Source organism: Orbicella faveolata, unplaced genomic scaffold, assembly GCF_042242905.1.
Source record: "Orbicella faveolata isolate gen_17 unplaced genomic scaffold, um_ofav_v1 contig_48, whole genome shotgun sequence".
In the NCBI taxonomy this organism is placed as follows: Eukaryota; Metazoa; Cnidaria; class Anthozoa; order Scleractinia; family Merulinidae; genus Orbicella; species Orbicella faveolata.
Genome location: NW_028301578.1, coordinates 13845900 through 13871947, shown reverse-complemented (window position 1 = coordinate 13871947; position 26048 = coordinate 13845900). Strand labels below are relative to the sequence as shown.

Here is a 26048-nt window from a genome sequence, read left to right as displayed (position 1 = left end):
ATTAGTATTTTTGGAGGTGTGTCGGAGGTGCGTCGGAGGCGTGTACCAAATGCTGTATAATGATTGGTTGATTTGTTGCACGGCTAAGCTTGTTTTGCCGCGCCGGCGGCAAGGATTCGTGGTACGTCCGCTTTAAACCAGAGTAAATAAATTGTTAATGCTTTCTTAGAACTGTTTATTTGAACGTTTCAGCACAAACAACATAATTTTTAGCCTACGTCGCAAAAAAACAACAATTTCTCAAGTCCATGCAAGAGAACAAGACAGTCAAGTTTTGAGGTAAGCTATGCATATGTAAATTGTGTATGCCAGGCTTCAATGCGTAGTTATTGTAAATCGATATGATCTGATTATTCATCTTCTAGTTTACGTGTACTTTGCCAGGACTTTAATCCTGGAACTTTGACAAACAAGTTTGTATTCGTTGTAAATTTATAATTAGCCGGTGTCCCAGACTTTCTGTTTCACACATCCAAGAACACAGTGAAGAGAAATTGCTAGAAATCATGAGATTATCTGTTCGGTTCAACGACAAATGGTTCGTCGTTCCTTGCGGAGAAGGTCATAACACAGTTCAGTGGCTGATTGAAGAAACAATGCGCCGCTCAGAAGGCGCTCCTGGATCAGAGAAGTCACCCTTAACCTCCCAAAACTTCGAAGCTCGTTTGGCTAAAGGTGGCGCGATGCTATATCCGAACGATGCCATAAACGAAGTACTGGATGACAACGATTTTGTCCGTCTTTCCGGTAAGTACAGTGAAAGACTGTGCGATTTTGCATTCAGTATTTGATCAGTTATACGTTCGAATCGTTCATTCGTTCGATCGACTGATCGAACGTCAATGTACGGTCAGTGAGTTTTAAACTCTGGCGGAAGTTTGTAAACGCATGTTCTGATCAGAGCAGTTCAGGCTTTCCGGGTTGCATCAGCCAAATTGTCCTCCCTCTGTGATTCGATTTTCCCGCTTTGAAGCACTCGTATTAATGGAATTAACCCACAAAACTTTACGAATCTCTATGTAAAGTCACCTGCCTTTTTTTTTTCTTTACAACTGCGTGTCAAGAACAGCGTTATTAAATGTTAATTTATTGTTGTATTATTTCAGCTGTTGGTGTTTCCACGGAAAATGACCACACCTTAGTTGATACTTTGTATCCAGCTTTTCACTTTAGTTTGGTCTTAATTGTAAAATGTATAATTTATTTAATTCATAAGTAATAAGTAATTAAGTACGTACTTATTCGATAGCATGGAGTAGTTTTATTTTATTGTTTCTTTGGTACGAGATATTAGCACTCCCATGCTACACTGAAATCCGAATGGAAATAAAGTTATGCATGCGTGTATGTAATACTTAAAATACATTTTGTATTAATTATATTATTTTGCTGTGTTATGATCATTGTTATCTATGATTGCAGCAGAATTTATAATTTGTATGTATTTTTAAATTTATTCTTTTAAAGAACTTATTGTTATTTATTTCTTTTAAATATGATTATGATAAATTAATATTACAAATTTGAAAGTACAGTGCACCAACAAATGTGTTTATTCACTGCAAATATTTTTGGTCTTGCCTCATGACACAGGGATTCTCATAATTCTTATGAGTGATCATTCTCTTTTAGTTGATTCACATTGCAATTGTATGCAGAAATACAACAATATTACTAAGTAACTGCTGATTTCAACAAGGATTTTAATGGCAGTGATGTTCCCTGTTTTACTGTATGCCACTGGACTCTGAAAGCCAAAGCTATTTTAAAGCTGTCACACTAGTGCCACAGGTTGTTGCAGCTGAAGCTTTTAATCCTCAGGTTTCCTCGGCATGTTTTGACCAGCAAAATTTTAATCAATCTCCCTTGATCTAGATGAGATGCATATTTATAGCCAGCATAGATCATAGATGGCAAGTTGTGTAATTTATTTTTTTAGTTAATGGTTAACTGAATATTTAGCAAATATATTAATCTCCTTGGCATCTTTTTGACAATATTGTCATGAGCTTTGTTTCATTTGATCAATCAAGTTGCCTACAATAAGTTAAAATGGTAAAACAGTAGGATCCTGCTTTCTTGACCCTTTAAACTTAAACCAAGGGTCAGTTTTCTGTATGTAAGTTTATTCCAAGTATTTGGGATCTTAAAGGTTCAAGGAATCAGGATTTGATATTCGTAAAATAATAGTGGTAAACAATTAGTGAAGTAGGTTTGATCCCAGGAGTATCATTCAGTAGCGAGGGTAGTTCTGAGAAGAACTGTTGTTGGTGAGTCACAAAAAACTGTTCTTCTCAGAACTTCTCAACCCTCACCTGGACAATCACACTATACAAACTAATTGGTGAAGTATGCCAGGGGCTCCCTTTTAAAAAGCACTGCCAGGGTGCTCGTCAGAAATTTTGAGAAGAACCCCTAAGAGGTACCAACATCCTTTTTGGGGGGCATCAGGGCCGTCATTAAGTCTTAAGTCACCTGTAGCCTTGTTCTCCACACCCATAACAAACGTGTTACTTTGTGGTCGAATTCTATCAACAACTGGCAATTTCACCCATAACATGAAGGGAAAATCAAGCATACTCAGCTGTAACAGGTGTCACGGGTTACAGCCCTTAATGACAGCCCTGGGCGTGGCTTGAATTTTTTTTCACCTTTAAGAGGTACCTATTCTTAAACAACACATTATCTCCTGTCCTCAGCAGTACAATAGTTCACGCTGTGGGTCTTTTGAGGCTGAACACCCCGAAGAGGCACCAAAACTGCTTTTTTAACCCTAAGAGGTAGGATGAGCACACGCCCCTTCCTCCCCCCCCCCCCCCCTCCCTGAGAAGTATCAAGGGCAATCTCGTGTGCAGTTTATTGTAGTTCTGGTCCTTGACTCACATTTGCAGAAAGGAGGTGGCAGAGAACAGTCAGAACCATGTCCAGGTAATTGAATATAATTCAGTACTGTCAGTTTGGTAATATTTTAAGAAAGGTTTTTCAGGGCTGTAGCCAGAAAAAAGATTATATCTGAGGTTAAAGCCATGGTTTTATTCTCTCCCTAGGTATTAAGGGTGTTTATGATGATTAAAAACAAAAAAAAAAAAAGCAATGATCAAAGTCAAGTGCCTCGATTTGCGTGTTACTAGCTACAGCCCTGATCAATTCTTAGAGGTCTGCAACCTAAAGTAATCTTTTAAGCCGAACTGGGGGATTTGGCAATAGGACTTATAAAGCTTATTTTGAAACTGGGTTTTTTTTTAATTTGTATTTTTATATTTTATTTTTTATTTTTATTTTTTTGTTGGGGGGGGGGGGGGAGGGGTGGTGAAATTAAAAAAAGGAAAAGAGTGTAATGAGTACGGATATTTTTTTTAATTTGATGGCTTTGTCTTTTTCGGTAGTTTGTGGAGCTTGATGGATGCTCATTGTCAACTGAAACTCTTGTGTCACTGGGAAAAGGCAAACTAAAAATAAGGGTATGTGACTGAGTAATTAATAATAGGTCTAGAATGCGTGCAGATCGTTGAAGTATAATTCCTGGCAGGAACATGTAAATGCCCCTCCAGGAGTGGTGTTAGGGGAGAGCTGGAAGCCAAAGTATTACAGGCCATTTTACAGTTCGCGCTTAGTTGCCTGGCCTATGAATGCAAGCTAGGCCAGAGGTGACCTTGCTTTGATACAGACCTCTTTGCTTTTCTCATTTAAATGTTAACTTGTTAGCACAAGAACAACTTGATTTACACAACAAAAGCAGTGAGGTCGTTATCAAAACAAGGTCATGTGCAGCCTCACTGCCATTCAAAGGCCAGGTCACTGAACAGACAACTGTAAAATGGTCTATTGAAGGAATGCACGAACAAATGGAAGAACGAAAGAACGAATGGAAGAACGAACGAACGAACGGAAGAAAGAACGAACGAACGAACGGAAGAACGAACATACGAACGAACGAACGAACGGACAGACGGACGGACGGACGGACGGACGAACGAACGAACGAACGAAGAAACGAATAATCAAACGACTGGATTGGACCGCTGTAAAAAGGCTAGAGAGATTGTCGGGATTGACTAACAACGGGATCTACTGAATGAAAATTCACCCTTCTAGTAACAGAATTGTCAATCTGGACACCCGGATCTTACGACTAAAATTTAAGTACTTTCATTTGCCCAGCCCAACGTTTTCAGCGTCATTACGACTCTTTTGTTTTTTAGCTGACAGAAGAGGCTGAACATAACGTCAATAAATCACGGGCACTATTGGATGACATTGTTCGTGAAAATAAAGGTATTTGAGTGAAAATTGCCTTTTGTTGATAGAATTCAACCACAAAGTAACACGTTTGCTACAGGTGTGGAGAACAAGGCTACAGGTGACTTAAGACTTAAGGACAGCCCTGACTATGATCGTAGTGCTCTTGTCCTTTGCTAACGTCCAGGATTTGAAAAGGGTTATGGGTTCGGGGCGGTTAGAGGGCCACAAGACATGTGCAGTAGCTTGGATCCGTTAATTGCATTGCCCTGGGGCTCTCAGAAAGAATGATCGACAGTTCAGTTGTCGCCAAGTGCCAAGCACAGAAAATCTCTGGGCTGTTCAGGGCTCCAAATTAAAAAAAAAAAGAAAGAAAACAAAAGAAAAGGAAAAAGAAAGAAATTGCGGGGCTTCTGAGGTCCGATACTTCCCCCTGAACTGACGCTCTCCCCCTCCTTTCGACCTTTGGGAACATCCGGGTGGTTAAAGCCTGTGCACGTGCCATGTGAGCCAAACGTAATGGCAAGAGTCTACCGTTCAGAACATGCCAGAATCTGACCTTTTTTTTTTTTGTTAATTTTTGTTTTTGTTTGTTTCTTTTTTGGTTGTTGTTTTTTTCCTTTGTAGTGGTGTATGGTGTAACAACGGGATTCGGGAAATTTGCAAGTGTGGTAATCCCCCGTGACAAACTTAAGTAAGCATAAGTGATTTAATTTGATTTTAATTTTTGTATCGTCAGTTGCAGCTTAGTCTGTACACGCGGCACACAAAAATACTTACCCATAACTTGGAGTCAAGCTCAACGTGAATGCAGTTGTTGACCACCGGTCGCACTTTCCACGTGAAAATGTGTGTGCAAGATCGGAAAACTTTCAAACCCGCAAAAACGACCAGAATCGAGTTTCTGTGGCTTACAGACATGCTTTTTGCAGTGAAGGCTACAACGATTTAATGGCTTGTGTCAAGGTAATACGTATGTGCGAAATTGATTGACACTGGAAGATCGAGTGGCTAGTGCACGGTTTTTAACCAATAGAAATCGTACTTCTCAGTACCATACTGTGCGCCTTGACTTTTGAGTGGGTCACGATCCCCTTCTACCCCTCGATTTTCGTACAAGCTGTGTGTTAATCGCTTTCTTGTAACATGCTTTTAGGGAGCTACAGGTAAACCTTATAAGATCACATGCCGCCGGTAAGTGAACACGTTATTTGAACTAACATTGTAAAAAAAAAAAAAAGGTGAATAGCACAAATTTAAAAGTTTCAAATCATGGAAATTGCTGTTGTCACCCGTGAGTGAAATTAAAGCGGAAACTTTCTAGTTGCTAACAGGTCTTCGTCCAGCTCAAAGCCATAGATACTGGTTAGGTCCCATTTGACAATAGTAAGCGGGGGCTGTCACCATTAACTCACCATGGTGTAAACTTTAATTGCTTTTAATAAGAGCAAGCTGGAAACGAATCGAAGACTGAGAGAATCCGCGATGGATAAAAGCGCGCCATTTTTACAAATTGTGGACCCGGTTTCGTTTCCTGATTAAAGTCTTGAAGAGGAATTTCTTAGCGCAAGCGAACCGAAAACTTTAACTTCGAATTCCCATGATTTGACGCAACAAAGGGAGCCAATTCATGTGACACGAAAATGTTTCTCTCCCTTTGCATTAGTCTTTAAAAATACTGGAAATCGTTCTGCCAACAAATACAGCTTGTTTATTGTTGTAATTGCTAAGCTCTAAGGTGAAATAATTGTGTTGACTCTCCATAATCTTAGTTGTTTTTTTGTTAATTTTTTTTCCAAATCTCAGGTGTTGGCCCACCTTTGTCAACGGAGCACACTCGAATGCTGTTCGCTTTGAGAATAAATATTTTGGCAAAAGGGTACAGGTTAGTAAAGCTTGTTTCGTGTTCTCGCGTAGTAGAGAAATGTTCAAAATAAAAGAAGAACGAGCCCGGGTGTTGTTTGGTAAAGGCGCTAAAAGCCTTACTGAACTAAAGAGCAAAAAATATCTTTGATTTGATATATTAGTGATAACAGTTATAGTCCAGTACATTTGATCATTGCTAACGATTCGTTAACTATGAATATATTGCCGTTGTTGTTAAGTTCGGCATTTCAGTCGGGACTCGGTTTAAGGAGAAATATTATGTGCAATTTACTATCATAACACTTTGTGTTCGTTTCAGTGGGATCTCACTCAAGACGTTGAAACAGCTTGTGGCAGCCTTTAATGGTATGAACATCAACTCCTTGCTGACTAACTCCGTTGTTTAGTTGGATGTAGCAGTGTCTTGGTACAGTGTAATGACTTTCGTAAAACCACAGCTACCGAATTCTGAACCAATCTGAATTCGAAGCAGAAACGTACAGTCCTCGCGAAACGCGGGGAAACGCGCGAGTCTAAGTTACAATTGGCTGAGAGCTTTTGCTCCCCATTGGTTGAAAAAGGCAAAGGATTTGTTTTGATTGGTTAAGCCACTGTACACAAATCTCACAGGCTTTGGCCAGCACAAAACTAGAGCAAAAGCAATTTTTTTCGACGGTCAATGCAATGGAAGCTACTTTAGTCAAAGATAGACAAGCATATTGCAGCTTATGTTAATCTATTCCGGTCCTGTTAACTTTAAGTTGCGCCTTGAGAAAGTAAGACTGATGGAGAGTAAATTACCCTTGAGAACTTTTAGAACTGATTTGCAAGCAAACCCTAATCCTGCGTTAACAAGTTCCTCGTTTTTGGCTTAGAACTGTTATTTCTTGTGTGAATGTAGAATCGTGCTTGCCGTGGGTTCCTGAGCAGGGTACTGTGGGGGCAAGTGGTGACCTGGCCCCGTTGTCTCATCTGGCTCTTGGTTTGTTGGGAGAAGGACAAATGTGGAGTCCAAAGAGTGGCTGGGCTGATGCTGGCTTGGTAAGTAAATAGAGTAGCATATAGTAGCGCGCAAAGTTCCTATTGGTTAAAAATTGTATGTAACTATGAGAAGTGTAAATTAAAACAAATACCACAACGTGTAACAGGTCAACAGGTGTACTGAGGTACTGCCCATCAACAAATTTCATTTGAATGCTCTCACTAGATTTTCCTCAACAAGTGTCAGTTAAAGTTAGAACTTTCGGAAAAAAGCAGTACCACATCAAAGAACTTGAAGAACTGCCCAATAGCTTTCGTTTGGTCACACACTAGCTTAAACGTTAGAACCACCTTGTACAGCATAATAAACAGTACCACGTGAAAGTACTGCTTCTCATCTCAGTCATTTGAATGGTCACACACCAGGGTTTCATCCACAGACTTGCTCAAAAGTTAAAACCCCTTGTACAGCATAATAAACAGTACGACATGAAAGTAATGATCAATAGCTTTGATTTGAATGGACACACACTAGGGTTTCATCCACAGACTTAGTTTAAGGGAAGGTTTTATCATCGCGCACTGAAGTAAGAACATTTAATACCTAATGCTAAAAAAACCGTAATATCTTTGTCAGGTTCTCAAGGCGTATGGTTTAGAGCCTCTTGAGTTGCAACCTAAAGAAGTAAGTTATCTTGAGTACTATATGTATATATTGGTTTTTTTTTCCTTCTGCATTACTTTCAAAATTTGGAGAGCTCCTCTTATATTATGTTAACCTTTGAGAATTTCATTTTTCTTAGGGACTCGCTCTGATTAATGGCACTCAGCTGATAACTTCTCTTGGGGCAGAAGGTGAGTACACAATCGATTTTTAATCAGTTTTGCTGTTGTTGTTTTACTTCTTCGCATAGACCAGATGATACGAACAGTGTTTTCTTTGCAATTTGTCGCGTAGTAAGTCGAAGTCGTTGTTGCGCGTACTTCCCGGGCAGCTTGCAGACTAATGCATGGCAAATTGAAAACGCGCACATCTATGTAATGTGAAGTTATCAGTAACGTCCTTTACAAGGTGTCATACCTCTACAAGCTGTGGACGACTGAAAATATTTGACATTGGTCGTAATCCCAAATACGTATTGTAGTTTTTAAAATGGGTTTATTTAATAAGACTGCGCGCGCTTTTACAGTGTTATATAGAAGGGGGCGTGTTTAAAACACGAAATGGGGAAATTACGAAATAGCACGACGATTAGCCTAAATAGCACCTTAGCTAGCCAAAATGGCGCTCAGGTTAGCCTAAGTATCACTGCCTTGACATTGTTAGCTCACAATCGTGAATTTAGAGATTTAACTCTTACAGACACCCGTTTTCCCTCATTAACTCTTATTCGTAATGCCATTTCGTCATTTCACTGTTTCGTGTTTTAAACACTCCCCATAAATGATGTTTTGTTTTCGTTTCTTAGCTGTTGAACGAGCTCGGCTGATAGCCAAGCAGGCCGACGTGATCGCTGCCATGTCGCTTGAAGTGTTGAAAGGAACCTCGAGAGCTTTTGATGCTCGTAAGTATAATTGAAGTTATTTATAAAACTTCCGTTTTCTTGACAGAGTCTGCTAAAAAGAGCGTTGTTTTGTTTGAAACATTAGTTATCCATCAAGTGCGCCCACATGTTGGTCAGCGTCGAGTCGCTGAGAGACTGCGCTCTCTGCTTCATTCAAGCATGTATCCCTCCGAGATCGCAGGTAAGCAGAGGGTGGTAGAGAAGGGCAACGTTATCTGGTGTTTTGTCCTAAGGAAAGAGTATGTTGAGGTGTGAACGTTAAATGAAGTTACAACAGCTAGATGGACTAAACATTTAGCTAGTTTACTGTGTTTGTATTTGCTTTCAGAAAGTCACAGATTCTGTAACCGCGTTCAGGATTCCTACACATTGCGCTGTTGTCCACAGGTCAGTGACTTTTCGAATACTTGCACAGGAACAGTAACAATAAAGAAGCCATGTCAAAATAACCTAATTAACCAAACAGATCTGTCTCTCGTCGTGCGCTCTCTTGACAAGCATCTGAGATTCGACCCGAAAAATTCCACACTGGGTTGACTTACTGATTGTTGCTAAGCCAGCGATGAATTTCCTCGCGAAAGTATCGACCAATCAGAGACGCTACAGATCTCTACAGTGTTACGTCATCAGAATGAAATGTTTCAGGTCGATCGCATCTCGCGGAAGACTGTCGCGCGACAGGGGGAAAACTGAGCATGCGAAAACAAAAATCCGTCCAACCAAAAGAAGACTATTTTAAACACAAACTTCTTTCCGATAAGAAGCCACAACACGAAAATGCACTCTTCAAAAAGTCTCTTGTAAAAATGTTAGCCCGCTTTGGTCTTTTCATCCAAATTTTAAGGTATATTTCTTATGAAATCATTTGTTTTTGAAGCACGTCATTTTCTGTTTATTTGTAGGTCCATGGAGTTGTGAATGACACCATTGACTTTGTGCAAGACGTGATCACAACAGAAATAAACAGTGCCACAGACAACCCAGTATCTTTTTTTTTTAGCAGAGGATGCCTAATAGACTAACTCTTTTGTTCGTTAAGACAAGTGTTCAATGGCAACTACAGATGCTATTACAATGAACTCTACGAATCTTCGACATACTAGTACATGTGGCCTGCATAGTAAGAGTTCTCGTACGAATAGAGCAGCTTTTTCCGCATTCTGGTCGCGCGCAAATTGGAGGGAGAGCACCAGCCCCTTTAAGCTCCATCGATATTTTTTGCTTTCGCTCCAATTTGCGCGCGGCCAGAAAACGGAAAAAAGTTCTTCCAATGGTAGAAAGTCCTTAACTTAATGTTCAATAGATCGTGTTTGCTGATCAGGGAGAAGTCATTTCAGGCGGAAACTTTCATGGCGAATATCCTGCTAAGGTAAGTAAATATTTTTATATTTCTACTAATTAAGAAACGGGTTAAGTTCATGCTAAAAAAGATAATGTCTTTCGATCAGCCAACGGCGTGCTCGCAGATACAGACTATTAGCCAGTGCTTTCTTTGAGGCAGAATCAAGCGCTGACCAGGACCTGGGGATCAGGCATATATTCTATAGAGTTGAGAGAAGGCCTGGACGCTAGAGTAGTGCCAGACCACGTGAGAAGGACTCTATACATGGGTGTACCGGTCTAGCTGTTCTAAGGGGTCTGAAAGGGCCCGATATTCCCCCTAATTAAAAGTGTGTTATACGTGTTCTAATCCTGTCTGGCAATCTGCCTAACTTCAACCCTAGATTTTACTCCGCGACAGAACGAAAAACGCGATCGGAAGACAGATATTTACAGTTTACCTATGGATAACATCTAAACTCGATTTCCATTTTCTATTTGTTTCTTGTGTTAGGTGTTAGACTACCTAGCGATTGGCGTGCATGAATTGGCAAGCATGAGTGAGAGAAGGATAGAAAGACTTGTAAACCCAGGTAATACGTTAAAAGAACCTTTTTGGGAAGATTTGTAATTCAAGTGGTTTCGGTTGACAATCGAAAAAAATAATGAATTGACCGAGAGACCATGCGTCCGTGTTGTGAAGGTTGCCACCGACGGGAGAGGCTATTATTTTTTCCGAAATTTTGCCTTCAAAAGGCTTAACCCGAATGAAAGGTAGAAAGTTGTCATTGACTTACCGTGACAATATCGTCCGATTTTCTACCATCAGAATTCATATTCGTACGCGACTATCCTTTCATTTATTATCAAATTCATTTGCCTTGAATGTAAGCTTATTGTGTATGTTTTGTTTGTTTAGCTCTCAGTGAATTACCAGCATTTCTCGTGAAGGAAGGAGGTCTGAATTCTGGTAATGAGAAGTTGTTGTTGTGTTTTTCTTTGTTTCTCTCATGGGCCAAATGATACAGGTAATATTTACCCTTCCATCTCACCTCACCACACCACTGACGACGTTGCGTTGCTATCGTAAAGCGTTGTTGTTTGTTGTGCGTATTCAGACTAGCTTTTTCATAGTTGACCAACATATCCTTCAACTTGTAAATCTTTGTCCTGATAAGCGCAACAACACTTTTCAACTCTCAATGCTTCGTTTTTGCACAACGAGCTACAAAGAAAATGTTGCCTCCATTACTAAGCCATATCCCCACATAGCTCTGGGTCAGTCACTCGCTTTGTGGGTCGGTCAGTTAATTTAACTTATTAATCGTTTATTAACATTTCCGGTTTTGCTTCACTCTATCTAGGCTTCATGTTAGCGCACTGTACAGCGGCAGCTTTAGGTGAGATATTGAGAAGTTGTGTTTTATTATTATAATAATCACGTGTCAAGAAATGGTCTATTGTTCCGGCTCAACATCACACTTTCAGCAAAAATGAATAGTCTTTTGTTCTTGGTAGCCCTGAGGGACTTCGTCCAAAGCCAAACCAAAATCGTCGCCGTTGTTCGGAAAACCTTCGGCAGAACAATTAAGCTGCACTTGGGGGTGGGCAGCGTAATTTTTTCTCTCGTAAAGTCAATTCCCACCTGGGTACCGCAAGGCAAAATTGACCGCCGCTGTGCGCATCGAGGTGATCACAGTTCAAAAACTAATTATCCATATGTCTCGCATTCGGACCACGTCTCTCTAAATACAACCCCCGGTTTAAATCCCTTTTTATTCTAATTCCGACTCGTTTTAATAGGTATGCTGCTGAAAACGTTCTTTGTCTGTCATTCGTGCGGCGTTATAACTTTTCTGCTTTTTATTAAGTCGACCGCGCGGTGGTTAGAGTGAAGAATGCGTGACCGAATTTCTGTTTTTGCGCGTATAAATCTTTCTCTGAAACCTGGCAATCGTTATGGAAGTTATTCTTTTTCAATTTTTTTAGTGTTCGCGGAGCGTCCAGATTTTGACTCAGCTGTTTTCAGTCGAGCGCGCGGCACTTTATAAACGAGGTGTGACTTTTTAGTTGTGAAAAAGCGCCGTTGTTTTCAATCAAGCTCGCAGCAAACGAAGGTGTGATCTTTTCTGTTGACCAACTATCAGTCTGAAAATGAAATAAGGTATCGAAGAGCTTTAAGTTTTTAGCAGAGCGCACACATTTTAAAACGTGTTAGCAAATATCGCAATGAATAATCCACAAGCAGGTTATAATCAGAAACCCATTTATTTACATCCATTAACACTCATTTACACATTTTTTTTCGCACTGCCTCCTCCCTGTCCTCCCTCTGGCTCCTACAGTGGGAGAGGGCGGGGATAATGCTTTTCATGCACGCTAATAAAAGAACACTTAACCTGATGAATGAAGCGCGGCATTTGAATGAACTCAATTTTAGTAAACAAATCTAGAACGGTGGAGTCGTGATTCGCAAAAAATACGTTGAGAGTAAGCGGAAATTATTAAAGAGCGGAGAAACGCTACCCAAAACATCGCGTCTGTAATTTTAATTATTTGCTCTTTTATTTCTTTCCGCTGGAAATCGCTGTGGACATCAATCGGTCGGCGAGGAAAGATGCGCGAACTTCGAAGCGCTGTTGAGAGCTATTAATCTGTGGCCGAATGCTCGACTGAAAGCAGTCTCTCCTCCTGCTTTTCAATCCGTGGGTCGAACGCGGAAACAGCGGGAGCGCGAAGCGAGCAGCTTTGCCGCTCGATTATCGCGTTCGCTATTTTCGTGTTCATCCTACACTGATCTTATGGGTTTTAGAGCGAAAGAGAGCCTGTTCGCAATCTAGCCCAATGCGAAATTCACTCTCACTCCCACGCGTGATGAGTTTACCAGGTTAGAACAATTTTAAAGCAAAAAGATGCCTTACTTGTCGGTAGCTTTTACTTTCACTTTTAAATACATGTGTACAACCGCCACCCCACCAGCCACCCCACCGCAACTATTTGCACCGACAGGATTATACCAATACCATCTCCCCTCGGGAGAATTTGTCTTCCATTCAGTCTTTCCGATCGTTTAAATTTCGTGCTCGTATGGTAATCGGAAATTTCAAAAACTCCCGCGGGCATTTAGAAGCTTATACCGCCATTGTTCAGAATGACCATATAAGACCAATTTTAGGTCTTACAACAATGCCTATTGTTATCAATGTTGAGCAGGTTTTCTTGATACCCATTATTTGAATGTACTAGATTTGTTCCTGCTTGCCGTTCCTTAGCAACTAACTGCCTTGAAATCTTAGTTTCAGAGAACAAAGTCCTGTGCCACCCCTCCTCAGTAGATTCATTGTCCACAGCAGCTGGTCAAGAAGACCATGTGTCTATGGGAGGTTTTGCTGCGAGGAAATCTTTAAGCGTTGTTAGAAATGTGGAGAGAGGTCAGGTTTGAAATCGACTTGATACTTGGTGTGTGGTGGGGGGAGCCTCTATCATGTGAAAGGGGCTGGGTTGCGCGTCGTCAAACTTTGAGGTATAAGTTGTGGTTTTTAAGTCTCTGGTAGGGTGTTTACGATAGAATGACATGCATGCAATGTTTTGTTTGCTTGTTTGTTTGTTTTTGACGCACTAAGTTGCATTCGAAAGGGTAACAACACTTCGTTACACCGCCATTGTCAATGGTTTAAATAATCTAGAATGATATCCTTATAAATTCTTCGTAAATGGAAACATTCGATAACAATGCCATGATCATTGAATTCATTTAGCTCTTGTTAGCTTATTTGTTTTAGGCTGGTACTCTTTAAGGGACAAAATAATAACACTTGAGCTACGCCCATATTGATTTCCGTTACAGGACGGTTTTGTTAAATTTTTTGCAACAAGCACCCCCTTCCCTTTTCCATGGAATTCCCCCTCCCAAAAATAATTGACACTTGTAACCAGTTGTTTTTGCTTTTTTCTTTCTTTATTTGTTTATTTATTATTTAGCCATCAACGGTACCCATTTCACTTATAGATGCTTCAATTACCTTGCTTTGTTGTTTTTGTAATGACAACTGCCGATGTTTCTTTCTCTTTTTCAGTTCTTGCTATTGAATTACTAGCAGCTTGTCAAGGAATCGAGTTCCTGCGGCCATTGAAGACAACAGAACCACTTGAAGCCGTTCATTCGCTCGTGCGGAAAGTCGTCAAGTAAGATCATGTTAAGTCAGTGGCAAGTGTAGCAGCTCTTGTAAGCTTGTAATTCTATTTGTCTTCATAGTGTCGCAGCTGTTATTTTTTTGGAGCTAGGGCCATTGTTTCTGTTTTTTGTTCTATTGTTCTCTCAAAGAATATCGAAGCATTCACGTGAGACCTTGCGAGAGCTGCTACCCGATCCAAGTCAGTTTGTGTTTTTATTTAGAGGGACACAGTCAGCTTTGGTGCCGCGCTGACCTGGACACTAGTTTTCTCATTTTGAAAAAAGTTCACCTCAACCTGAAATCAAAGTGCATCTAGAAATCCGCTTCAATCTTCACAGTTTTTTGTTTGATTTTCAATGGTTTACTGAATACCCTGTTTTTGAGTGTGCTTTTGCTCATTCTATGATACTATTTTTATCATATTTGGTTAAAAACAGTATGGATCGCGTCTCTGTGATATGCAAATTAGCTATGAAATGGCATCTACTGCGCATGTGCTCCAGCTGACTGTGTCGCAATCTAAGCCAAAGCTCAATCTTGCCAATCACAAGTGAGACTGGCCAACCACAAAATGAGCTTAACGAACATTTGAGTAAAGCAAAATAATTTATAGTATCTTTCGAATCCGTTAACAAGTGCAGTAGTTCGCGGGTTCATTCGACAGAAGAGTTGAAAATTCGGAAGGAACTTTCTAGTAAATCGCTGCGCGCCGTTTACTATTCCCAAGTAGTCTAATCATATATGACAATTACTGACGCAATTAAAAAACTAAAGCTGATGTTCCGATCGCACCGTAAGAATCTAAAGTCTTTATGTGATGCTTCTTCGAATCTTAAGCCCTGGCCAAACGGACTCGCAGCTAGTCGCAAGTAGGCGAAAGTTTAACTTGCGTAGAGACTAGCGTTGGTGGCGAAACGGACTCGCAAGTACATGCAAGTGTACAACGCAAGTGCACCCAAGGCCTTGTCAAACGAAGTCTCAAGTAGGTCCAAGTTTTTAACTTGAGTCTACTTACGACTCCGTTTGGCCAGTGCTTAAGAGTTAGGAAAACTGCCAGTTTTAAAAACCTCCAAACTCACAATTAATAGTGTCTCTTTTTTAAAGGTCCTGGGATAAGGATCGTTACATGGCACCTGACATCGAAGCTGTATTAAAGCTTGTGGTGGATGGCAAGGTAAAACCAGGTTTTCAGGTTGTTGCTTTTGTTGTTGTTATCATTGTTATTGTTTTGAACAGTTGATGCTTGTAGAAAATATTAATGAATATGTAGGCGAGTCATTCTTTAATCTATCCCTAGCTTGGTGTCAGTAGATAAGGTGCCTATTAATCATAGATGACATGAGCTATTGGTTTGATTTAGCGCCTCCCTCAACCAACCCCCCGCCGTGCACGTCTCCCATCCCCCCCCCCTTACATAATCAGTGAAAGTTATCTTTGCTCAGTCCCTCCCCTTTAGCCCATTTTTTGCTCAACCCAGGTACGCTCGTTTACTTGTTCGATCTCATCGCCTGGAAAATGGAAAGGAAACGTCTGCTACACGTGCTATTATAACGAGTGCCCCTATTCTGAACATGGGAAGATAGATGTCACCTTACTAAAAATAGCAATTTTCTAACTCTATCCCTGTTTAGTTGCTTTCACGTTTTTTTCTTGTCAGATCTGGGATGTGGCCTCACCGTTTATGACGCACTACACTAACCGCATGACGTGTCACGAACTACCTACTAACATACTGTCGCCAACAGCAAGCGTCTTGTCGGATTGTCCTCCGCCGGAGAAGAAGATGAAGTTAAACTAAGAGTGATAGGTCTTACACATATTACACCCCCCCCCCCCTGCTCCCCCACCCCTCATCTGCTTGGAGACTTTGTAGATCGTGTTTATGGAGCAAACCAGTTATATTAATCAAACTATTTTAATCAAACCTATTCAGTTGAGAAAATGTTGTACAGGACACGTTTTGTGAAATGGCGAACAGAAAGGAGTGTTACGCTATATAACTTATGAAGCGGTTAACTTTACCAGCAAAGGAGTTTATACTTGTGTACTAATTGTAATCAGCGTATTTATGCAAATGTTAGAAAGTAAACTGTTTTGCTTCTCATAAAGGTTAAGTTAAAATTGCAACATGTATTTCCTTCAACTTAATTTGCTGTTACAGTGTTTAAAATTTGTGCTTACTCATACCTATGACGAAAAAAAGTTCTAATGTTGGTTTGTAAATATATTTTAAGTCTCACAGAACATTGTAATTTTTAATTTAAAGAACTTCTGTGTTTTCTGTGTAAATTTCAGAGACAAATATTTGCTGTCATTGAATATACGCAAGCTTGAAGCAAGTTACAAAGTAGCATACTGGGTTTTTTTTTCGTATACGTTTCATTTAGGGTAGTTTGCACATACGGATGTAATGTTTACGTTGTAAATAAATCGGCTTATTTACGCTTCCAGGCTAGGTATTTTACATTTGCCACCAATTTCCTGGAACGCAGATCTTAAACTGTCTCTTCCCGGAAGTTTCCTGGTTTATTGAGCATCTCATTACTCAATTGTATTCTTTCTTAGTTATACAGAGCTGAGACGAACGCCTCTTAACTTTCTCTCCCTCTCGTTTTATTTTTGCTTTTAATTGTACCTATATAATTCTCTTCGTATGATTCTCTTAAGATTTTAAGTTTTCTTAGCCTCGAATCGTGAATCATTCTCTGTTTAAGCTAGGGGCCTAAAAAGTTCCAATTGCTCAATCTTTAAAACTGTCTCTTGGAACACCGGGGACATCAAAATAACGTAAGCCAAAACGAGGTAAGCCACTTTTAGTTGATTCTTTTCTATACGTAGCATTAAGCGTAATTTTCGAAGCATTCTCAGACATTGTTCTATAAACGGCTAAAATCATAGCGCAATCGCCAAGAGCATTAAATGTTGAAAAAAGCAAGAAATTTGGAATATTTTGAAGAGAGAAACGACGCACAAACTTGACTATTATACAGAGGAGGTCCGTCACCAATCCCACAATCACTTTTCTCGCTTATTTTCTGTTCGTATTTCGAGATGGCCCCAGAAGAAGCTATATTAACGAAGGTCTGTTGCATTTTTTTCGCTTTTCAGCAGTTTTTACGGTAAGACAAGCCTTTTTTCTGTTTTCCTCATTCCCAGTGCATGCAGGTTCGCATTGAGGAGGTTAGACTGGGCGAGAATGCAAAGAGGACCTATTGCGATGTGGTCACGGATCGTTGTGTTTATCGTGTTATGCGAACATTGCTAGGATATCTACTTTCACAAAGCTCTTTTGGGATCCGTAGTTGCGAATTTGTCGCAAACTTTAAGGCATTTTAAATTTTAACTCAGTGACCTTTGCTTGATGGTAAAAGTCGCAAAAAGGCTCCACGTTTTGTTGGCGAACGAAGCGATACTAACATCTGTTGTCTACAGTAGTCACAATTGTTATATGGCTAGCTCCGGCATAAGCGGGCAAGATGAGTCAAATCCTGCGCTGTGATTGGCTATCCGAGCGGGCAAACTGGAGCTATCTTGCTTGCTCGGAACTATCCGCCGTGTCCCGCAAGAAAAATTTTCCCGAAAGCCATATAATAAATCCTTTATCGACCAAGCTTGTTCGGTCAAGGTGACTGTATATTGGCCTCGTTCTTTTTTTTTTTTTTTTTTTTTTTTTTTTTTTGCGAGTTTATGCACCGAGACGCAGTCAAGGTCCATAAACACGCAAAAACAGAACTTGGCCAATATCCAGCAATCTTGACCTCACACTTGGTCAATAACCCATATGTACTAAAGGAAAACGCAATTCTTCTGTATTTTGAAAGGTCTTCCAAATTAGCAGAAAATATTTTTCATGTCATATGCACTGTAAGGACCTTGGCGCTAATTGCGTCTGCGCATCCTTACTGCGCACGCAAATTCACATGCCCCGTCATGCATCTAACGCGCGCTATAGGGCAGATAGCCATTACTATAGCTTTTCCTGGATTTAACGATCTTGGACGTTCGGTGACCCAGCAAAATCTTAGCAAAACGAAAGGACTACTCTTTGGAACATAGCAACAATTGCAAACCTCATCAGACTTTGTACTGCAGATCCAAGGAAAGGACATAGGGAGAGTGACGAAGTTTAATTATCTCGGGATTATGCTCGACGAACAACTTCACTGGAGAGAGCATATTGACTCGATTTGTAACAAAGTCAACGAGCGACTGGGAATTTTAGCACGAATAAGATCTTGCCTTACTCTTAAAGCAGCGTCTACAATACACTTATAGAGCCAATCCTGTGTTATACGGACATCATGTGGGGGGAATTGTCAGCCACCTCCAGCAAAATTTTACAACGGTTACAAAATCGCGCTGCCCGTATCGTTTTAACGCGTGACTCTTCCAAAGACACTTTTAATGCTTTAGGGTGGGTTGAGCTAGAAACAAAACGAAAAAAGACATAAATGTACTTTAGTATATAAATGTCTAAATAATCTAGTACCTGAATATTTGAGTGACTATTTCACAAGAAATTAAATGTGCACAGCTACAATACTCGCAGAAGAACAGATTTCCACCTGCCCAAACCCAAACTTAGCCTTGCAAAAAGAACCTTTAGATATTCGGGCTTAGCTTTTTTTAACCTCTTACCCCGTAGCATTCAAAACGCCGAGTCACTTTCTTCTTTCAAAGTTTCAATTGACGCCTACAATTTTTAAACTGTCTAGACACTAGATTTCTATAAATTATTGCATGCTTGTTTATACTCTATACTTTTAATTATAACTTGTATTTTTAAATTTATATCTTGTATTTTTTAAATTTTATCTTGCATTTTTAAATTACCACGATCTCTTGTAATTTTAATTATTATATTTTTAGTCCAGGGCCCCTCTGGATATCTGCCTCGTTGCTGAATGGGCCACCCTGGCTAAATAAAGTTTACCTTTATCTTTACCTTTACCCTATTTTTCTTTTGATGGATCATTTTCTCTACCGATTTTCTACGTTTAGCGAAAAAATGAAGAAAATCTATCGATTAGCAGTTTGAGTTTTTTGCAAAATGCACCACCGAATTCCGTTCCCCAGTTTAGCTCTCCGTTTATTTGTGCGGCGATTTCAAATGCCTCTTGAAGGGTAAGTTTTGTGAAAACGTTGGCAACAAAACAAACTGATCGACTTTGCAGCAATACTTCTGACGAAAAAATGCTCGAACAGCATTTTCGATGTTTTCTGAAAGACAGGAGCCATAATCGGGGACGGAGACCGTAAGCGCGCGCCATTTCTAGTATTGGGGTTGTCCCCATGATATGGGACAATAATTCTATTTTTAGAACAAATTGCGCCATCGCCTGAGGCACACGCGCGTACATGCTGCGAGGATTTTTGCGGATGTCGCGCGGGGGAAATGGCGTCCGAAATTCCCGAAATTTTGTCATGTTTTTGGCCCACAACTCAACGCGTTTAGGTCTGTTGGAATTTTGCTTAAGTATTTTCGTCGTAAGCTGCTCCAGTTTGAGTGAAGTAAGACAGTATCGAATTTAGGTATGTTCCGCTTTAAGCTTAGATATGGTATCGCTGACCAAGTTGTGTTCCGGCGGATGCTTCTTTTACATGAGCTGTACATTACTCCACTCTAAGTTTCACATATGTTGAAGATTAACAGCTCTTCGAAACCACAGCAGAAAACTAGTTGTATGTTTGGATATAGCAGCGTTTCCGGACTTCAAAGTTTCCCTCCTCTAGCCACAGGCTTGCGAGGATTTCGCCAGAGTCTATCTCGACCGAAAAGTAAAACAAAAAAAAGTAATTGCAAGTTTGAGTTTCGCCTGTGCGGATCCGCGCGGATATATGACGTCAGGATGGCGCAATTTGTTCTAAAAATAGAAAAATTGTCCCATATCATAGGTGCGCGCGGATCCCAAGACTTACGGTCTCCGTCCCCGATTATGGCTCCTGCTGAAAGATTAACTTAATAACTGATTTCAATTTTATGACTGATTAAGACGTGATTATGGTGAACTCTCATTTAATGGCTTCCTTGTGCAACAGACAGTAGAAGTCAATTGACACTACATGTACAAGTTAATGTAATGATAATTATTTTCCAATGCCAATCAAAATTCATTAATATATTCCAATTTCAAAAAGTCATTTCAAAAATTATTAACTTTAAACTAATTATAGATCAAGTAAATGTATGCAGGCAATGTATCCACGGCTTCTTCATAGTTTCCTTTGATTTTGCATTTCTGACACAAGTAACTCATCATCTGACCGCAATAAAAATTTACATGTAAAAAAAAAATCTATCGACTGGAAAATTTTCGTGCGAACGTCCATAAAAAGCAGACCTCATTTCCGATTTTCAACCCGGTTCTGTTTTTAGAAAAGTGGAGAAGACCCTGGGAACGAGGCTTCCTCGAAGACGGAAAGGGTGGTTACCAAGGAATGACATAACAAATTCAAGTATAAACAGTTGGTCAGTTGGGAATAGAGTGCAGAAAAGTGAAGTTCGGTTCGTTTTAACAGTTTTAAGGATGGTATGACTAATAATTAACGGTAAGTAAATATTATAAAAGATAAACTTTGACGCAGTGTTATTAGAAAATTATTTCAGGAAACACTGAGCTTTATTTTCTGGGGCTTATTTCAATGTGATGTTTTCGATTGCTGGTCTTTTAATAGGTGGTTATGTAGCTTGCATTCACAACATTTTTTTTCTGTTTTCACCACAGCTGGGCGCTATGTTGCCAGGAAAATAGCCTCAGCGTTTTCAAGACCTAACAGGCAAGCTCGGTCTGCAGAAGCTATGGATGAATCATCCCCCAACACCGCAGCCTCTCAGAACCAGGGGGGGCAAGCAGCGAGGCCTGGAACCGAGTTTCTATGATCGCCCCAGTTAAGAAATTTGGCCGAGCAAGACTAAGTACTGGTTTGTGGAAAACAAACATGGCGGACTTCCGTGTGCGCGATGCGTTTGTAAAGTTTGGTAAACGTCGTGCATATTTCACGTTCAAACATCTACGAAAAAGCTCCAGTTGCCCTGCATCTAAATCTTGGACATTTGATCGAGGCATCGATGATAAATATTCCAACGTAAACCTGTGAGCCCTCGCGAGCGGGAACTCCACAGTGTGAGCCAGATTGCAGGCATGAATATTTTATTCAAGCATTTTTGGGTGTCCTATCAACGGGATAAACTGAAGTATTTCTATATTTCCGGACTCCCTGATGGTAAGGGTTGCTTTTTCTTAACAGCTTCGTGACCCTTTTTTTGTTTGCACTTATTAAACTGACAGGGTTAAAGTAGGTTTCATAGTGAGTGCAGTGGGTACGGCGTTTTTCTGTTACGTTACTACAAGAGGTCTCTTTCAGTTTCAGGTAAAGCATCTGGCATTATTCATGAAAGCGAATACTGGATAGGTCCCTCGGCAGAATTGAGAATTAATCACCATCTCTTTGCCGTTACAACACAATAGTTGTACATGTGTCGTTGATTGTTTTTGTTTCTTCATAATCCTTAGGCTTTTGTTTTGATATTCTAGACTTAACGGCTTAAATAATGGGTCCAATCAAGTCGTTGAGATGGAGAGTGTGCAGGAAGTTTGACTTTACCACCTCATTTTGTTGCTCTTTCTGCACTAATTTTTTATGCCACCTCTCAATTAGTTTTCAAAGGGTTCATGCTCCTCTCTTGCACTAAGAATTGTCATTTGATACAAGTACTATTAAAGACTTCATTCATCTGACTTTATATTAGTCTGCCTTATTGTCTTATTTAGCTATCCTTCCACTACAGGAACAAGCCACTGATAATCAACACTTTGGGCCAAATCATGAGTTGATATATTAACATCCTTACTCATCTTTTTGCCTTAGAAGAATAAAACAAGTCCTTTGGTTACCGGTCATTTGATTAGCCCCTAGCCAGTTAGCCCCCAACCACAAGTCGATTAGCCCGTTACTCATGCTTAAAGAAAAAAATATATAGTTTTTTTTATTTCTGGTTGGGGGCTTATTGACTTCTGGTTGGAGTTTAAATGTTTAGGGGCTAATAGACTTGGAGGCTAAATGACTGTTACAGATCCCTGTGCTTGATGTCTTTTCTCGTTATTCTCGAAAGCCTTAAAGCCTCTCAAAATTGGCCTATTTCAAATGTTGTGGAGGTTCTTTTGACTCAGGTGTACCCAAGTTAAAGTTAGTAATCTGGATGAATGACCATTTTACCTGCTTACCTCATTACTAGCACTCAACTACGGGTAACATGGCCTCATTTTCCTTCCCTGGGTCTATTTCATAAATTATCTCCCTCAGCAGATGAGTATATGGCAACCCTATTTTGATATCCAGAAGTATTACAGAGCTTTCTCCCACGACACAAATAAAACTGATGCTTATCACCAGTACAAATTATGCCAAAGCATGTGAGCAGAAGCTGCTTTCTTTATTTTCACGGGTAAATAACTTGTAAATGAAATACCTCAACTTAATAAAGGTTCACATTGAGTCTGTGCCTAGCAAACCGTCCATTTTGGACATTCCCATATGCAGAAGCAGAAAAATGATTTCAAATTGGCGAGTTCACATTAGTACTGAACAGTAAGGGATGGAGGTTTCAAAACCTTTATAATTTTATCACTGCATTATCGAGACACGCAAACTGGTAGCTATTTTCAATGTTGTTGACTGATCTGCAACTGCCTTCAAGTTTCATGATTTAATTAAATTACTCGAAAGAAAGTCTTCAGACTCAACACATTACAGGAAAATCATAAAGTAAATGCAGTCTTTCATAAGAAAGTAAGTTAAGACGAAAAAAACTTTAGACAGAAAAGCTTGTTTACTGTAGTCAATGTAAGCTCAACTCTGAACAGTTGAGAAATATTTTAGACTTACTTTCGGAGTCTTCGCGATATATAACGGCAGACATGAAACAGTTCGACATCGGTATTTTCCATAGAAATTTGGGAAGAATAATTGGTCGGTGTGATGATGGGAAGTAAAGAACCTTGAAATTTCCACAGCAAAATAAAAACTTCAGCTTCGTTTTCTTCCTGAGACGGAGAAACCTCTCCAGGCAACCAAGAATGCAACCACGCTCGCCAGGAAAATAGCACAAAGCTGGTCCTGGATTCCCCCTTAGTCCTGATTGTCTCAGAGCTGTCGTTAAAAATTGCTAACAGCGAATAAAAAGTTATCGAATCGAAGGCAAACCCTGAACAAAAATGGCGGCGAAACATGTTTCGGTTTCCTCGTGTTATTTTCGCGTTATGCGCATGCTCGTTACAGTTCTCAAATGATTGACAGATTTCTTTACTGGGGCGATCATAGAAACCAGAAAAGCGGCGAGATCAGAGGTAGCTGCCAGCCCCCCCTGCTCAGAACCATCCACCACCAGCCACAGATACGAGCACCCTTTCATCTGCTTACGAATGGAAGGAGACCGAGTATTCTAACGGCACTATCAGTCGTGAAAATGGAGAAGGGAAAGCGAGACAGAGAGCGCTTTAACTGAGAGACTTATTGAGAGAATGGATTTACAGTGCTTACACGTATTTATCGATAGTACAGTGTTTGTACAGCTCTATCATACTCATCCAGGATATCATACTCATGTTTCCAGTAGATGTAGTTTATATCTTTTAAGTTTGATCTTCATTATTTTCGTAGCAAATTTTAAGCACTCTTAGCTCTGAAATAAGTATGATGTAATAGGTCTATTTAACCCCTGGCAGGGAGGGTGAAGGGGGTGGGGAAAGAAGAGGTTTAGTGAAGGTGGCTGGAGTTTATTTCAGTCATAAATAAGCTAGTCCATATGAAGCCCTGGGCTGAGTAATAGGGAATGATCAACGGTGCTGCTTGAAGTTTGTGAGATTGGACTTTGAGTGGTGGGGTCTTAAAAGAGAAGAGGAGGGATGGGAGGGGGGGCTACATAGAGCTTTTGCGGTGAGTTCAATACATGCGTGTCTGGTAGAATACCTTATCACTAGCTACATAAAGTACATGACGTTCATTGATGAGACCCTTCAGCATGCTAGCTTCTAGTTTCCATTGTTTTGAAACCTTCTGTCTATTCAGTTATGTTGTCATGAGATAGCCTGTTTTGGATCACTGTTCATTTATTCCAACTGGTGACAATGATGGAATTGCTGCAAACTTTCTTTTGGTACGAATGTAGCTTTACTTGATGAATTTCTCTAGTTGTTATGGTGAGCGGTGTTCATTACAAGAAAGAGTGGAACTGTCTGTAGTTCAACCATGGTGTGTGCTGAAGCCACGAATGAAAAATTCGATTTGTAAAACTAGTACATGTGTATGTTTATATATCCCATTACAAGAATACAGTAGATATAAACCACAGAGAGTGCCTTTGTTGGTCTATTTTTATTAGCAAATATGCATGTACATGTGGCATGTTAGAACAATAAACATCGATGACGTATTTATTAACTCATTTTCATGAGGTACAAAAATGTCAATTTGACCACAATGTATTCTGTATTTAATTTGTTGCCAACCATTTACAGTAACTGGTACAGTTTACCATCTCACTGGTAATACACCGTACCTCTGTCTACTCAGGTGAATTAAAATGTTATGTGAGTTATGGTAACAGGGAATTAAATGTTGGGGGTGTGGTAGACTTCCTGGGGAGTAGGATTACTGCCAGTCAACATGGAAAACAGAAGAGATGGGTCATTAGGCTTGAACACAGACTTATACTTAGGCTGCAGTGCAGGCATTATTTTAGAACGGAACGTTTATTAAACCATGTTTTTGATGTCACCATCTTGGATTGTAATTGGATGCTTGACTGGTAGTGGGTTGGTGAAGTGGCCAAGATGCTGGCCTGATATGAAAATGTACACACAGGTACTCAAAATACACCTGCACTGCAGGTTAACCTTAACCTACCTTTTTCTTTTGACCCCATTCATTGTCTCCTATCTCACATTAAATATTCCTGTCTCAATCTTTGTACAAAATTAATTGTATTTCTGCTCATTCAGAGCAGGGTTTAAAATTGTGTAGGTCCAAAAAATATTCATACCTCTCCCATGGAAGGGATTTTTTCTCAGGACACCCCTCTGGAAATTCTAATTAAGCTTCATGCATTTCTTTAAAATTTTTGGTCTCACAGCAACCCCCACCCCCCACCCTCAGGAAATTCCGATCCCTTCTGTGGTGAGATATGGATATTTTCTGGAACTGCGCATTGTTTGAACAGTCTTGGTCCTTGAAAATTTGTTTTTTATTATTTATTTTGTTATTAAATTTTAAATAAGGACAACACTTTTCAGTTTTAATAGATGTTTTAACAGGAAGTTCTGTCAGCATCAGTTACAACTAGAGTGAATTTGATTATACAAGTTAACATACAAGTTTTATACAGTAGGTGTCACCTAGAATAACATACATAACACAAATAAAATGTGTGAAATTGAAAACAAAAGAAAACCAAGCAAATGCAGGAGAGAAAATTAAAATGAAAGAGACAAATTAACATGATAAATTTGCTGAGTTAAAGCTGCCTTCTCCCAATTGATGTACATATTTTCAATTTTAACTTGGAACTTTATAATCGTTATAAATTATAATAATAATAATAATAATAGTAATAGTAATAATAATTATAATAATAATAAAATTTTAAAAAGTTGCCCACTCGAAGTTGAACGGTGGAAACTTGATACAAGCCATAAACACCTGGGCAGTGTCACTCGTTAGATATGCAGGAGGAATACTTGAATGGAGGAAACAAGAACTTCGGGACCTAGATCGCAGAACAAGAAAATTGCTAACCATGAATGGAGGGTTCCATCCACGGGACTGTGTGGCACGACTTTATGTGCCAAGGAAGGACGGAGGGAGAGGTTTGATATCCGTAGAGGATTGTGTCAATCAAGCAAAG

General features: G+C 39.8%; 1 protein-coding gene across 2 annotated transcripts; it reads left to right on the top strand.

Annotated features, from left to right (window-relative positions):
• The first annotated feature begins 162 nt into the window (after positions 1–162).
• LOC110069768 (histidine ammonia-lyase-like) lies at positions 163–16594 on the top strand. 2 transcript variants are annotated; one of them, XM_089280953.1, is made up of 25 exons: positions 163–279; positions 443–747; positions 1107–1152; positions 2892–2928; positions 3387–3461; positions 4203–4275; positions 4867–4933; positions 5396–5433; positions 6046–6124; positions 6425–6471; positions 7007–7146; positions 7724–7771; positions 7890–7941; positions 8556–8651; positions 8737–8832; positions 8980–9038; positions 9554–9634; positions 9955–10020; positions 10486–10564; positions 10891–10941; positions 11336–11371; positions 13268–13402; positions 14048–14156; positions 15251–15320; positions 15804–16594. In XM_089280953.1, exons 2-25 carry the CDS (start codon positions 507–509, stop codon positions 15942–15944), a joined length of 1962 nt encoding a protein of 653 aa, XP_089137079.1. In that variant the 5' UTR covers positions 163–279; positions 443–506; the 3' UTR covers positions 15945–16594. The 2 variants fall into 2 exon arrangements, with proteins under 2 accessions (XP_089137079.1, XP_089137078.1); XM_089280952.1 differs by lacking the exon at positions 163–279 and having other exon boundaries at positions 291–747.
• Positions 16595–26048: the final 9454 nt, after the last annotated feature.